General features: G+C 49.3%; 1 protein-coding gene across 1 annotated transcript in view; it reads left to right on the top strand.

The window, feature by feature from the left end:
• The first annotated feature begins 3619 nt into the window (after positions 1-3619).
• VSTM5 (V-set and transmembrane domain containing 5) overlaps positions 3620-16223 on the top strand; it is a 40007-nt gene continuing 27403 nt past the window's right edge. Inside the window, exon 1 of the mRNA XM_011995017.1 lies at positions 3620-3725. Coding sequence (XP_011850407.1) covers positions 3635-3725 — 91 coding nt within the window. The 5' untranslated portion in view covers positions 3620-3634. The remainder of the gene's footprint in view (positions 3726-16223) is intronic.

Here is a 16223-nt window from a genome sequence, read left to right as displayed (position 1 = left end):
GGGAAAACTGTCCTCATCCTTGTCTACACAGTATAATGTGGCCTATATCAATTTTTCAGGATTATTCTTTAGTTTACTGTTTTTCTCCCTTCCTCCCCCTATTGTCATAGGACATGAGACTTCACAACCTGCTAATAATGAGCTTTCCTAATAACTCAGCACCTACCTGTCTAGGAATAAACCATTCTAAGCCATGAGAGATCCAATGAAACCAGAGCCCAGAGACTCATTTTCTTCTAAAGTGCCTTCTCAAAAAAAAATTTTTTTTTTTTGAGACAGACTCTCACCCTGTCACCCAGGCTGGAGTGCAGTGGCCGGATCTCAGCTCACTGCAAGCTCTGCCTCCCGGGTTTACACCATTCTCCTGCCTCAGCCTCCCGAGTAGTTGGGACTACAGGCGCCCGCCACCTCGCCCGGCTAGTTTTTTGTACTTTTTAGTAGAGAGGGGGTTTCACCGTGTTAGCCAGGATGGTCTCGATCTCCTGACCTCGTGATCTGCCCGTCTCGGCCTCCCAAAGTGCTGAGATTACAGGCTTGAGCCACTGCGCCCGGCCTCAAAAAAAATTTTAAAAAGAAAAGGGGGGAAATGTGAAAGGAAAAAAATTCTTGGGGCCCCCAAATCACTAAATTAAAGGAAAAAGTCAGACTGGGAACTGCTTAGGGCAAACCTGCCTACCGTTATATTCAAATTCATCTCTCTGCTCACTGAGATAAATGCATATCTGATTATCTCCTTTGGAGAGGCTAATCAGAAACTCAAGAAAAAGCCACCATTTGTCTCTTAGCCATCTGTGACCTGGAACACCCCTTCCTGCATTGAGTCTTCCCACCTTGCTTCAAGTTGACCTGCCTCTCCAGACAGAACCAATGTTCATCTTGTATATGTTGATTGATGTCTCATGTCTCCCTAAAATGTTTAAAACCAAGCTGTGCTCTGACTACCTTGAGCACGTGTGTTCAGGACCTACTGAGGCTATATCACAGACATGCATCCTCAACCTCGGCAAAATAAACTTTCTAAATTGAGACCCATCTCAGATTTCGAGGGTTCATAGCAGTAAGCAGAACAGCCAGTTTCCTCTCAACTTAGCCTTAGCAGGAGAAACCTCTGTGTCTGGAAGGCTTTCTCAACTTGAATCATTTTGTCTCCACTAGTTTGTGAGTATTTTGAGACTACGAGTTACGAGTTATTATTCATCTTTGGAGCTGCAGTGCCTAGCACATTGCCTGATATGGGGGCAGATTTGATAAATGTTTGATGGATAAACAAATGAATGCAAGTGATTCCTGAAGCCCTTTATGTCTAATAAAGAAAACAGAAAAATGTCAAGAAGACCACTTGTTTTAGCAGGACATTCTCAATTTTATATCATAAAAATGCAACTTAAATTTGCTGAGGCAAAAGAGGGCATTTATTTGCTGATAAATGGCAAACCCAACCGTGCAGAATCCCAGAACTCAACCCATGTAGTTAGGCCTTTATCTCTTTCCTTAGTTCCCAGCTCAGTTTGTCTCATCTTGGTTTCATTCTTAACCCAGGACCTCTCCACATGACAGACAAGATGGTCCACCAGTACCCCCAGGTTCATATCCCATTTTTAGCATCCCAGCAGTGGCCATACATTTCCAGAGAAGACTCTGATGGCCCTGTCTGCCCATCCTTGAACCAAATACTTTGGTTGGCAGACAGGGTACTTCAAATGGACAGCATGGTTGACAAACCCACCCCAAGCCAGTCAGCAGGGTACCACTATTACCAGCCTCACCAGGAATACATTGGAATCGGTAAGAAATCTCCTTTAGAAACCAGAAGAAGATTGGAAAGTATAGTGGATTACAATAATCTTCTATGTCTTCCTTTTTTTCTTTCTTTTTTTAAAACAGAGTCTCATTCTGTCACCAGTCTGGAGTGCAGTGGCACAATCACGGCTCACTACAACCTCTGCCTCCTGGACTCAAGTGATCTTCCTGCCTCAGCCTCCCGAGTAGCTAGTACTACAGACATGGGCCACCATGCCCAGGCTAATTTTTGTATTTTTTGTAGAGATGGGGTCTCAGTATATTTGTCCAGGCTGGCCTCAAACTCCTGGGCTCATGCAATCCACCTGCCTCAGCCTCCCAAAGTGCTGGGATCACAGGTGTGAACCATCACGCCCGGCCCTTCTAGGTCTTTCTATCTTCCTGCTCCACCATCCTTACTTAGCATGATGGTTTTTTCATTCATTTATGTAACTTAATAGATGCAAGACATATGCCACAGATCTGGACAGAATAAATGTTTTCAAGGCAGAAAGAAAGGGGGAGGGGTAGTCCCAGCCTTAGCTGTCCTTTTTATGAAGAAAGCAAAAACTTTTCCAGAAACACCTCAAAAAGACTTCCCCTTAAATATCACTGGCCAGCACCGGGTCACACTGCTACCCCTTGTGGCAAGTGAAGCTAGAAATTCTAGTTTTGACAAAGTGAAATAGAATTTCGTGACTAGTTTGGACCAAAACTGATTGTCCTACCCCTCCATCGACCTCTCCTGGGGGCTAATTACACTTGCTCTGAGCCCCCAGAGCACGCTGGGCCTCTCTGATCCTAACGGCGTATGAATTGTACAGCAGTTGCTCATTTTTTGCAGCCCCCATCCCTTGCTAGGATTTCTTTTTTTTTTTTTTTTGAGATGGGGTCTCGCTCTGTCCCCCAGGCTGGAGTGCAGTGGCCCGATCTCGGCTCACTGCAAGCTCTGCCTCCCGGGTTCACGCCATTCTCCTGCCTCAGCCTCCTGAGTAGCTGGGACTACAGGCGCCCGCCACCGCGCCCGGCTAATTTTTTTTTTTTTTTTTGTATTTTTTTAATAGAGACGGGGTTTCACCGTGGGCTCGATCTCCTGACCTTGTGATCTGCCCACCTCGGCCTCCCAAAGTGCTGGGATTACAGGCATGAGCCACCGCGCCCGGCTCTTGCTAGGATTTCTAAAGAGGTGCCCACATCCTTGTATCCCCAGCACTTAGCAGTGCCTAGCTTCGTTCCACCAGTTTCTTTGAGTGACTGCCACGCGCAAGGACCTGTGCAAATAAGCAGGCGATTGGTGAACATTTCCTGGATGGATGGATGGATGGATGGATGGATGGATGGATGGATGGACAGATGGGTGGATAGATGGATATCATCATTGTGCAGTGGTTCCCATCAGGGTAGCCTGAGTCTCCCTGTCCCCTCCCCTCATCCCTCTCACTCCAGGCTGTCATTTCACTTTCCTAAAAGCCTTCCCTTTGCCCATGATGCCAATGACTAGCTGTCCTGAAGCAATAGCTAGTACTTTCCCTTCCTGCCACCTAGCATCCAGCCGAACCTTGAATCAATACCAGTAAAATGGGTGTGAACGGAAGGAGGCTGCTCATTATTTGCCATTATTTACCTCTGAGTCTGTGCATTCCCATTCCTTCCCATATTAATTCTTTCCCCCCGCAGCTCCCCCTCCCCTTCTCTATCCTTGGGAACTGGTTCAACCAGAGTACAACCAGCTCATCTGCATCTGGCCCTAAAGAACCTGCGGGAGCCAGAGGCAGAGGAAGAGAGAAGGCTGCATAGGAGCTGCAGCGCGGTGCAGCTAGCACACACTCCGGCCCGCGCCGCCCCGGGCTCGCCCATGAGGCCTCTGCCGAGCGGGAGGAGGAAGACCCGAGGCATCTCCCTAGGACTCTTCGCCCTCTGCCTGGCCGCAGCCCGCTGTCTGCAGAGTAAGCTCCGGGGGATGCCCCGGGTGCTGGGGGAGCGGGGATGGGTAGGGGAGTGCGTGCGGGTCCCGGGGTCTAGCAGCGAGCCCCCTGGCCCTTGCCCACCTTGTCCGGCTGAGGGCACGCGGTGAGCTCGGGCTGGCAGGCACCGCGCTGCTTCCTCATGGGGCTGGGCGCGGCCTGGAGACCCGGCGCCCGACCATGGCGGGAGGGGCCGGGCAAAGCAGAGGCTACAGACCGCGGCGCCCCGGCCCACTTCGGGGCGCCAGCCCCACCCGGTGAGCCCGGCCTGCAGTTATCAGAGCTGGAAGGTGGCCCAGAGATAACCGGCTCCCAACCCTATGGCCGCCGCCTCTGCAACATTTTTTTCTTTTTCCTGGAATAACCAGATTGCAGTCCGTGCGCCGCCCCCTACTGTGGGGACCCACCATGGCCTTCCCAGGTCATCTCCCGGGAGAATAATCAGGCCTCCCTGATCAGTCAGACGAACCCACAGCAGCCTGCTCCCGTGAGAAAAAGGGTTCTGGGGCTTGGGTTGGGCGTTGTGGTCTGAAGCCCCCAGGCTGGAGGTGGTCCTCTCCACCAGCGCACTGAGCAGATTCGCTTTGGATGGCCGGGACCTGGAATCCCCAGCCTGGTGAGCCTGGATGTGAAGCATAGTCCCACAGGCTCTCTTGGACACAAATAACAGATCCTAGCACAGTTTTACTTTCTCATTTAATCATTACCATTCGCATGCCCATCTTACAGATGGACCAACTGAGGTTTAGAGAATGACAGAGCAGGGCAACTGGAGGTGAGAGGCCTCCTAGTAAGAGCTAGCATTTATTAAGCATTTATGCATTCACCATCCCTCAGACTTTACAAGACCCGTCTCATTTAGTCCTTAGGGCAACCCTAATAAACTACTCTTATTCCTGTTTCACAAGTGAGGAAACTGAGGCACAAAAATGTTATCAGCTGATCGTGGTGGCTCACGCCTGTATTCCCAGCATTTTGGGAGGCTGAGGCCGGCGGATTCCTTGAGTCCAGGAGTTCAAGACCAGCCTGGGCAACATGGCAAAACTGTCTGTAGTAAAAATATGAAAATATTAGCTGGGTGTGGTGGCCTGTGCCTGTAGGCCCACCTACTGGGGTTGGGGGACAGGGGAGCTGAGGTGGGAGGATCACGTGAGCCCAGAAGATTGAGGCTTCAGTGAGCCCTGATTGTGCCACTGCACTCTAGCCTGGGCAACAGAATGAGACCTTCTCCAAAACTAAAGAAAAAGACAAGAAGAGAGAGAAAGAGAAAGAAAGAAATGTTATGTTACTTATACAAGGTGACTGAATGATCTAACACTTTTGACCTTTACACCCCTCTGGCTAGAGCCCAGCTTCGGAGGTTGCAAATCTCAGAAACCCAGTAAGACAGAGGCGTGTTCCTCTGGCAGCTGTGGATCAAGAAATAGTTGTTAGTCTCGAGCAGGTGGATGGGTGTGTTCGTCATTGCAGTGGCTTTTTCTATTATTTCTCAAACCTTTAGCACTTGTTTCCAATCACCATACTTACACATCTGTTCAGATACCCATCATGCTTAGGGACCAGCCATTCGTAATAGTGTATAATTCATTCATTCACTCACTCATTGACTGCACCCTCTCCCTGCAGGAAGCAGGCCACAGTAGGTACCTAGGATATGGTGGTTCACAGTTTTGTTCTCAGGAAGCTCAGGTGTCATGGGGAAGACAGACAAGCGAACAAGAGGGGCAGCCTTGCAATGGCAAGGCTTGAGAGGCAAGAGGTGCCATGTTCTGGGATCCCTAGTGTCTCAGAATCCAGACTTGAGCAAACTTCCCCAGAACAGCCCCACCTACCTATACCTGCCAGATGGGTAGGAGCAGTTGGGGGGACAGGACAAAGGGAATGCAGGGGGTCCCAGACAAAACAGCACATGCAAAACTTGGAGGCCAGGTAAAAGTCTGCAGTTTTCCATTGAGACCTGGCTCATGCACAGCAGTAAGCTCCAGGAGGGCAAGCCCTCTGTTTCAACTTGGGGTCCCTAGCACTTGCCCAGTGCTAGCCAAGGCCTGCCCCTTTAAAAGACGTTAAATGAATGTGTGCCTGCCTGAATGAAGCCTGCGCTTTGGAGCCAGCCATAATGATGAAGAGTAGGCCTCCTCCTTCCTACCAGTTCCCTGCATTCTCTACCTCTTCCGCCTGTGTCAAAAGCTTCATCCAGAACCTCTGATGTTCACCATTTACCCTGAAGTCTGAGTTAAAGCACGCCAAACACCCTGCTTTTGAAACATTTCCCCTACAAATGTATGGGTCCTCCAGAGATTCATATATTCAAGCCCTAACCTCCAATGTGGTGGTATTTGGAGGAGGGGATTTAGGGAGGTGATTTGGTTTAGATGAGGTCATGAGGTGGGACCCCATAATGGGATTAGTGTCCTTATAAGAAGAGGAAGAGGGACCAGAGCTCTCCCTCCCAGCTGTGTGAGGACACAGAGAAAATGGATATTAGCAAGCCAGGAAGAAGGCCCTCACCAAAAACTGGCACCTTGATCTTGAGTTTCCCAGCCTCTCCAGAGCTGTGAGAAATAACTGATTTAAGCCACATCAGTCTATGGTCATCTGTTACAGCAGCCCAAGCCGACTAGGACAAGCACTTATGGGCTTGGAAAGCTGGCAGGCCTCCCCACCAGGCAAGGCATCTTTCTAGAACATTTGTTCATGTCCTTTCCCAGTACATTAGCCATCAGGCTCACGAGTACCCACCCAGTGCTCCCTCTCATTTGGAGGCACTGGATCTGAGACCACAGTAGGATAGTTTAGTTAATGGCCTGGGCCAGAATCAGCTTGCTTTGTTCCAATGCCAATTTCGAAGTAACAGTCAGCTCCCGCAACACACACACATACACACAGTGGGGCCAGTCCTCAGGAAAATAGAGGAACAGGGCTAGGGCTGAATCCAAAGCTAAGGAGGGAGTGGACAGACTCAGGGATGCCACAGCCAGAATGGAGCCGTGGGTTCTGGGCTTAGCGGAAGGTTGGGGCAGGTGGGATGAGGAGGGAGCCAGTATAGGAGGAATCCCCTCGAGGCCCTTCATGAGATTCTGGGTCCATCACTCCATAAGTCCTCAGCAGCTGCCCAGTGCTGTCATCCATGTGGCAAATATCTTAGAAGCACCTACTATGCTGCTGTGGGCCGTGTGCTGATCCCTGATCAAACAGACAAATGGTCTCACTCTGCACTGTCCTTTCAGATTTATAAAAAATATTTTTGCATACATACAAATGTACCGACTGGAAAAAAAAAAGTGAGTTTCCAATGTACTTTAAAAAAAATGCAATCATGGGGCCGGGCACTGTGGTCATGCCTGTAATCCCAGCAATTTGGGAGGCCGAGCCGGGCAGATCACAAGGTCAAGAGATCGAGACCATCCTGGCCAACACGGTGCAACCCCATCTCTACTAAAAATACAAAAATTAGCCAGGCGTGGTGGCAGGCGCCTGTAGACTCAGCTACTCGGGAGGCCGAGGCAGGAGAATCACTTGAACGAGGAAGCAGAGGTTGCAGTGAGCCGAGATCATGCCACTGCACTCCAGCCTGGCAACAGAGTGAGACTCCATCTCAAAAAAAAAAAATGCAATCATTCTGTACTGTTTACTCAGCAACTTAGTTTCTACACCAATTTTTTTAGCTCTATCCATGCTGATAAAGGAAGTGCATTCCTTTCAACTTCTCTACATATGTCATCATATAAATATGCTGCTTTTTACTTAGCCAGGCCCCACTGATGGACAATTAAGCTTTCAGCTTTTAACCCTCACTCAGGGGAGAGAGACTCCTCATACAGGGTGATGTGTGCAGTGCTAGTGATGGCGCACATCGTATGGAAGAGGTGCCAGCTCCCTGGCTGACGGGCACCCCTGCACACACACCTCCTCCCTATCTCAGAAAATGCCTGAAAGACAAAATTGAAGCTGTTGGGGGGATAGAGTCAACCGGAAAGTCACATAAATGTCTTACTTCCTGATCTCCAAGAGCCTTCCTGAGTATACTCCCTACTGGTCTGGAGCAGGGCAAGGGCCAGGAGACTCTCCTCTCCATTATCCCTAGGACCTAAGGACAGCTATATCCCTTATCTGATGTAAGAGTTTTTTGGGGGGGGGGGGGAACTTTTACTATATCTAAAGTCAGGATTCATGTTATAAATCAATAGCTTTGGAGCTGGGCACAGTGGCACACACCTGCAGTCCCAGCTATGTGGGAGGCCGAGGTGGGAGGATCACTTGAGCTCAGGAGTTTGAGACCAGCCTGGGCAATATAGTGAGACCCTGTCTCTAAAACTCACAAAAAGGCTTTACTCCAATTTTTGTCGGCCTGGATTGAAGTTGAGTTCTTCCAAAGAGAATGTGTGTTGCTTCTGCCAGTCATGGGAGGCCTCCTGCCTGGTGAGTCAGAAAACGCTTCATGGAGAAGGTGAGGTTGAGTCTTGAAAGATGAATAAGTGTGTACAGCAGGACAGGGTGGAGAAGAGAATTGCAGGCATACAGCAGGTGCTCAAAAAATAGGTGCACAATACCTCTGGGGACCTGGCAAGGGAAGAGGGAGTGGAAGCTGCCCTAACATGCACCCATGGGAACTTAGCCACTGCCCCACTCAGAGACCCCACTGACGCTGGAGCCCCATTGCTTGTGCACTCAAGACGCTGGCTTCTCTGCACCTGGATTTTCCCTGCAAAATGGGCTTTGGGTTGGAAAGTAATTACTTATCCAGCAGGAATGAGAGTGGGAGGGACAGGGATTGATAAGTTTCAAGTTGGAAATGACTCGCCACTCCTGTAACTGGTTTGCTGTGCTGGGAAGGCACCCATCATCCCTATAGGAAAAGGAAAAATGACACACTGGACAGTAAAAGGAGCACAGGACACTCTTTGTCTATGCGTCCAGCTGGTCAAGGGAGCATACTAGCCTTTCTGTCTGCTGAGGCACACCCTCAGGCAGCTCAGGCCCGTGCCATGCTGACCCCAGAGGAGCCCTGCTGCAGAGAATCCTCAGCTGGCAGTGCCCATGCCAATCCCAGTGCTGTGTGTAAGCCCCGTATGTGGGGTCACCTTTCTCTGAGTATACACGGACCTTGTAAGATGCCCACATCCTGCTATAGACCAATTAGATCAGTATCTCTGAGGGCAGGACCCAGACACTGTTTTGTTTTGCTTTTAAGCTCCTCAGTGGTTCCAATGTGTGGTCAGAGAACTCCCGCACTAGACTAGACCATTCCCTTTCATTAGTCTGATCCTATGGAAACAGCTGGTTCAGCACATCTCCCGCCTGCTGTTCTCAGAACACCCAACATTGTGTCGTAGAGTCTCACCTGTGTCTTTGTGGTTTTATCCTGGCAAACCTGAAAATACTTTCCCACTAGGCTGAGGGCAGGAGACAAGGCTGCCTTGCTGGGAAGTTTGGTTTGGCTCAATAAATGGTTCCTGAACACCCACTGTGCCTGGAACAGCTTGCCAAGAGCTGGGGTAGCAGCGGGCCCTTGCACTGAGGGATTGCAAGTCAAATCCTAAGCAGCTGATTCGCTGTCAGGTGCCCTGGGGGCACTGAGAAAGGCAGTTAGCTCGGTTTGGAATGGGAGGAGCTTCTTGAAGAGGAGGCCTTGATGACAAAGTAGGAGGTAGTCAGGTGAGGAGAGAGAGAGAGAAAGTTCTTAGCACTGGCGAATTGTGAGGACAACCACCTTGTCTTTGTGGACCAGTAGAAGGGGTGATCACTCTTTACTTTAATCAGGCTTTTCGAGTCGTGTTAATTTCCTTGTATTCAGTCTAACTAGTTGTCTGATGGTTAAGGGAATGGAGCTTGGGAAGGTCTTGGAGCTTGGGAAGGCTTTGCATCTTGGGTGGAAGGTGCTGGAATAATTCCTCCAGTAGACCCCTACACTAGTGCCAGAGGAGGAGGGAGATGTGGGTCCTTGGCAGCACTAGGCACAGGGAAGGGGACCTAACGTCAAGCTCCTCTGACAGTTTGCCCTTGTGTACTAATACAAGATTCCTGCCCCAGGCTCACTCTGGGACTGGATCACAGTCTTTTTTAAAAGCCAATGCCTCAAAGCAGAACATCAGAGCTCCTCTCTCCTCTCCCCATCCACCAAGCCTTCCATGCACTTCGGGATAGGATTTCAGGGGTTCTTGAACCAGAACTTGCTCCTTTATGTCAGGTCAATTCAATTCGACAGCTCGTGCTTGCATGAGTCACATCACATACTGCTGTGTGCTGGTGATTCAGACATAAGCACAATGTGATACATACCACACCTTCTAACAGGGGAGACGGGCAGTCAGTCATCTAACATGAGTGGAAGGCTGGTGTGAGCTGTGCTGTGGGAGCCTAGTGGGGCCTGGCAGAGGAGATGACATTAAAGATGGGTCTTGAAGAGTGAGCAGGAACCTGAGAATGGGAAAGCGGTGAGCTGAGCTGAGGTTGAGTGAATAAAGGCCCAGTGGGGGATGGTCTGTAGTTTGGTACAACTGGAATTGGGGGGTGAGGAGTCATGGGAGATGGAAATGGAAAAGAAAGTTGGGACCATATTACTGAGGTCTGTCAGAGCCAGGGAAGACAGCTAGATGTGTGGTTTAGAAAGATCACTGATAATAGCCTCCAACCAACTGAAGAGATGAAAAGCCAGTATCTCCTCAGTTTTGTATAACTTAATAAATTAACAATTACAAGATAATAATAACTGTGACTGCTTACCGAGCACTTCATGACAGGCACTGTAACAGCTGCTTTTGATTCATCTTCAGAGTTAGCCTGCAACGAGATGTCATTAGTCCTTATTTTATAGGTGCAGAAACTGAGGCTCAGAGAAGTTGAGGGACTTGCCTAAAGACATTCATTCATTCTGGTACATATGAGAAGCCCACAGTGCCAGGCACTGTGCTAGGCCCTGGGGATTCAATGGTCACCAAGACGGACCAACCCCTATGTTCACATAGCTGATGGCAGATAGAGGAGGATGAGCCATTCATCAGGAGGAATTACAACAGAGGGGGATAAGTGTGTTGCTGGAGAGAAACAGGGAACAATGGGAACACAGAAATGGGGCCCTTAACTTGGTGCTAAGGATTGGTGAAGGCATCCTGGAGGAAATGATGTTTAAACAGAAATTTAAAGGATGAAGAGGAATTGGCCTATTAGTTTTTCTGGGGGGGAATTTACTTTAACCTTTGGTTTCCCGTTTTGCTTGTGTCTGAATTCTTTTTTTTTTTTTTTTTTTTTTTTTTTTTTTTTTTTTTTTTTTTTTTTTTTTTTTTTGAGACAGAGTGTCACTCTGTCACCCAGGCTGGAGTGCAGTGGTGTGATTTCGGCTCACTGCAACCTCCGCCTCCCAAGATCAAGTGATTCTCCTGCCTCAGCCTCCTGAGTAACTGAGATTACAGGTGTGCACCACCACACCCGGCTAATTTTTGTATTTTTTGTTTCGCCATGTTGGCCAGGCTGGTCTCGAACTCCTGACCTCAAGTGATACACCTGCCTCGGCCTCCCAAAGTGCTGGGATTACAAGCGTAAGCCACTGTCTCCAGCCCTGAATGATCTTTTGATCACTCTATACCCCTCCTCCAAGTGCTGTCAGGCATCCTGTAAAGTCCCCCCAAAAGAATTGTTGGGAGATAACAACACCTCATTTCTTCCTTTATCTTCCTGTTCAACACACATTTACTGACCGCACCTTCTAGTTCCCCAGGCTGGCCGCTGGCCCAGGCCTGACTCAGTCTTGACACCCAGCTTTGCAGAGGGCAAACCCAGCCAGCTCCCCAACCCCTTGCACACTGGTCCTGGGTGAGGCAGTCGCTGCTGTCATACCTTGCTTCCTTGGCATCTGATTAGAATCACAGCAGTGACTTTTACATACCCCGTGGTCTTTCAGAAAAGAGTCCAGCTTTCCAGCAAGGGTGGCTCTTGTTGGTGCCTGCAAAAGGTGTGGTAGGAAGATTCTAGAAGGAATTCCACAGGGAAGACTTTCAGGTTGCCCAGTCTTGCCACACTTCAGAAGTGAATCGTGGATTTACAAATGCTTATTCCAGTTCTATTATGTGATCTGGAGCAGAAGAACCAGCCTCCTCCTCCAACACTCCCGGTCTCAGATCTTCTGCTTTAATCCCTGATATAACTCCAGCTTCTGCTTATATACTCCCAAGGATGGGGAGATCATTACCTCACCAAGAAAGCCTGTGCATCTTCAAAGAATTCTCATTAATCATAGCTACTATTTACTGAGCTACCACCAAGTGTTAGAGAGTGATAAGCTCTTTACATATACTGTGCCATTTAAACTTTATTCTGCTGCAGGAGGTAGACACGGCACTATTATATCATCCTTATTTCCTAGGTACCATAACAGGCTGAAAGAAGGTAATTCATTTACCGCAGTTCACACAGTTGTTACTGGCACAGCTAAATTTTGAACACCAGTTAGTTTGACTCTAGAGTCCATGAATGTATCTGTTCTACACACTCTACCTCAATTCTGTTCACCAGAACCTGTGTCCTTTCACTCTTGATCCATTGACCCTGGTTCTGGTAATGACTGCATGTCCCAAAACTTCCCTTCCCCAAGATAAGAAGTGCTGCATCACAGGCTAGCCCCTGCCTGGCAGGAACGGTGTTAGCAGAGCAGTGTGAGAGGAGAGGAGGGCCTGGCCTGCTGGGACCCTGAGGGTATCCTTGGTGTCCTTTTCACTCTAAGGTCTTACAGAATCCTTTACAGTCAAAGTTCTAAAAGTACGGTTCCGGGACCACCAAGAGCGTTACCCTACTGAATGAGAAACTGGGGGCTGCGCCCTGCAATCTGGGTCTGTGATCACCTCCAGGTGGTTCTAATGGAGCTGAATGCCAGAACCACTGGGTTAGAGTTTTGAGGAGGGTGGAGGCAGCATCACCTAGGTGTTACCAGAAGGAAAGCCTTGAGTGAGTTGTCCAGGTCCTTGATGTTTTGAACTTGGAATCAAACAAAACACACAAAGTAACAAAGGAATGAAACAGGAATGCAGCAGCAAAAGCAGGGATTTGTTACAGCAAGAAAGCACTCCGCAGGGTGGGGGCAGCCTGAGCCAGAGTTTACAGTGTTTTCTGGGTTTTAAGTATTCCTTTTGAAGTCCCTATCGGTTACCCTTTATCTGGATGAAGGATTAGGTCCGTGGCTAATTAAAGGCTGAAGTGAATGGTGGCCTATGCAGATTAAAGAGATGGCCCATGCTTGGCCCGAGGCCAATCTAAGGCACTCTCCCTTTCCCTCTGAGACCTGGGGGAGGGGGAAGGGTGTAGAGAGAGTAGCCTTTGGGCCTGCGAAGGTGGGGTTTTTCCTTTTGGTTTAGCTTTAGGAAGTTTTCGTTAATTGGCCTTAGGTTACCTGCCCCCCCACCCAGGTGTTTTCCCTTTTATTTAATTTAGGAAATTGTCATGAATTGGCCTCAGATTCCCTGCCCCAGACCTTGGTGTTTTCTCTTGATTCAGCTTTAGGAAGTCAGCACGAATGGGCCCTAAGTTCCCTGCCTGCAGACCCTATTCTTCTACCCGAGAAGCACTTGTTAGAAGTGCACTTTTAGGACTCACCTCACCCTACTGAATGAGAAACTGGGGACCGGGCCCTGCAATCCGGTTCAGTGATCACCTCCAGGTGATTCTAATGGAGCCAAATGCTGAGAACCACTGTGTTAGAGTTTTGAAGAGAGTGGAGGGAGCAAATGGAATGACTTTGCCTGCCTGTTCTTCCTCCTAAGCCCCCAAAGCATCGCTAGAAATAGGACTAGCCAGATACAGTAAAATTTCAGTGATGCCAGAAATAGTCCACTGCCCCCAACTATCTTCCTGAAAGAGCTGTCCCTAGTGTCTCCAACATTGCTCTCTCTTTCACATAGTTCTTTGGCTTCAGGCTTTGTGCCCACTGTAAAGGAATTCTAATAAATGGTCTTCAGCTGCTAACACCTCAGTGTGGATTAGCTCAGTGGTTATCAATCTTATTTATTTATTTATTTATTTATTTATTTATTTTTGAGACAGAGTCTTGCTCTGTCGCCCAGGCTGGAGTGCAGTGGCCGGATCTCAGCTCACTGCAAGAGCTCTGCCTCCCGGGTTTACCCCATTCTCCTGCCTCAGCCTCCCGAGTAGCTGGGACTACAGGCGCCCACCACCGCGCCCGGCTAATTTTTTGTATTTTGTAGTAGAGACGGGGTTTCACTGTGTTAGCCAGGATGGTCTCAATCTCCTGACCTCGTGATCCGCCCGTCTCGGCCTCCCAAAGTGCTGGGATTACAGGCTTGAGCCACCGCGCCCGGCCCCGTGGTTATCAATCTTGATGCACGCTGGAAACACATGGGAAGTTTTAAAAAATCACCGAAGCCTTAGTTGCACCCTCGGATGCTGAGTTCATTGATCCAGGAGAGTGTTGTAAAACCTTCCCCAGATGATCTAATGCACAATCAAGTTTGATAACAACAGATTAGCTGATTCAGTCCTTTCCAATCAGAAAACTGGGGCCAATTATTTCTGGAAATAAAAGCCACAGAAGGGCATTTGCTAGGGTAACCATAACAAATGACCACAGCTGGGGTGGCTTAAACAACAGAAATTAATTGTCTCCAAGTTCTAAAGGCTGGAGGTCTGGGATCAAAGTGTCAGCAGGGCTGGTTAGTTCTGAGGCCTGTAAGAGTGACTGTTCCATGTCGCTCCCTGGTTTCCGGTGGTTTGCTGGCAATCTGGCATTCCCTGGCTTGTAGATGCATCCTCTGATCTCTGCCTTCATCTTCATACGGCATTCTCTCCATGTGCATATATGTCTATATCCAAATGTCTCCTTTTTAGAAGGGTCATATTCAATTAGGGCTCACCGTAATGACCTCATTTTAACTTGATTACCTCTGTAACAACCCTATCTCCAAATAAGGCCACATTCTGAGTTCTGGTTAGGACGCCAACATATCTTTTTGAGGATACACAATTCAAACCATAACAGGCAAAAGGGGCAGGAGCTTTGGGTAGAGCGCAGGTCTGGATGGAACCAAGCACTACCTAGATTCCATCCTTATCTGTAACCTGAGGCTCCCACCCATGCCCTACCAGCCTTTTCACACCACTGCCCCACTTCCTCAAGCTGGCACTGGTGGACTATGACAATATTCTTTTTACTGCACCTCATAGAGAGTGTTTACTGTGTGTCATACTCTGAGTTTTCACAACCATGCAAAGCAGGCGTTGCTATTCCCACTTGACGCAGGAAGAAACAGATTCAGGTAGGCCAAGTAACTTGTAAGGAACAGGAGACAGCCAAGGGAAAGTGTATTCAGAAGGAAGTAGGGGTATCTGCCAGGGACAGAGGTGCCAGGCCTCTCCCTAGACCTGGAACCAGGACCTCAGAAGCCATAACGGTCCACGGCAGCAGCTCCTGTCCCCAGCAGTCCCTGGGCCACAGGAGCCCAGTCTCTCCTGCTGCCCGGCAGCCTCTTGCCAGGACCAGATTTCTCTGCTCCACTTACTGTGGCCTTGGGGAAGCAGCCCTTCTCTTGGGGCCACCATAGGGCCTAAGAGGCCCCGCATCCTAAGTTCACGCCCTTGGGACAGAGAATCTGATTGGCTCAGTTCAGATCAGGTAACAGCCTCGGGCCAATCACTGCAAGTGGGTTCGCAAGGCCCTTTCTGCAGGGTCTGGGCTGTGAGAAGGCCTGGCGCCCCTAGTTGGGCAGCCGAATTCACTCATTAGGGACTCTGGAGTGGAGCTGGAGCATGGGCCCAAGAGCAGGTTGGTCCCCGACCCCATCCTTCCCCAAATGCTTCTTGAATGGAAAGGGACTGAATTCTCTTGGTCTGGAATCAGAGCTTGTGCCCCTGGAATTGCTCCTGGCTGTCTTTCTTACCTGTATAGTTTTGTTCGTTTGTTTGTTTTATTTTTTTGAGACAGGGTCTCGCTCTGTCACCCAGGCTGGAGTGCAGTGGTGCGATCTCAGCTCACTGTAGCCTTGACCTCCCAGGCTCAAGTTATCCTCCCCATCTCAGCCTCCCCAGTAGCTGGGAACACTGGGGTCCGTGCCACCACACCCGACTTTTTTTTTTTTAAGAGATGGAGTTTCACCATATTGGCAAGACTGGTCTTGAACTCCTGGGCTCAAGTGATCTGTCCACCTTGGCCTCCCAAAGTGCTGAGATTACAGGTGTGAGCCACTGTGCTCTGCCTTGTTGCTTTTTGTTTGTTTGTTTGTTTGTTTTCTATGATGGAGTCTGGCTCTGTCCCCCAGGCTGGAGTGCAGTGGCCCGACCTTGGCTCACTGCAACCTCCGCCTCCCAGGTTCAAGCCATTCTCCTGCCTCAGCCTCCCGAGTGGCTAGGTCTTCAGGTGCCCCCAGTACACCAGCCTGATTTTTGTATTTTTAGTAGAGACGGAGTTTCACCACATTGGCCAGGCTGGTCTTGAACTTCTGGTCTCAAGTGATCCACCCGCCTTGGCCTCCCAAAGTGCTG

Source organism: Mandrillus leucophaeus, unplaced genomic scaffold (assembly GCF_000951045.1).
Source record: "Mandrillus leucophaeus isolate KB7577 unplaced genomic scaffold, Mleu.le_1.0 Scaffold465, whole genome shotgun sequence".
Classification (NCBI taxonomy): domain Eukaryota; kingdom Metazoa; phylum Chordata; class Mammalia; order Primates; family Cercopithecidae; genus Mandrillus; species Mandrillus leucophaeus.
The sequence above is the reverse complement of the archived record's forward strand: the minus strand, read 5'-3'. Positions and strand labels throughout refer to the sequence as shown.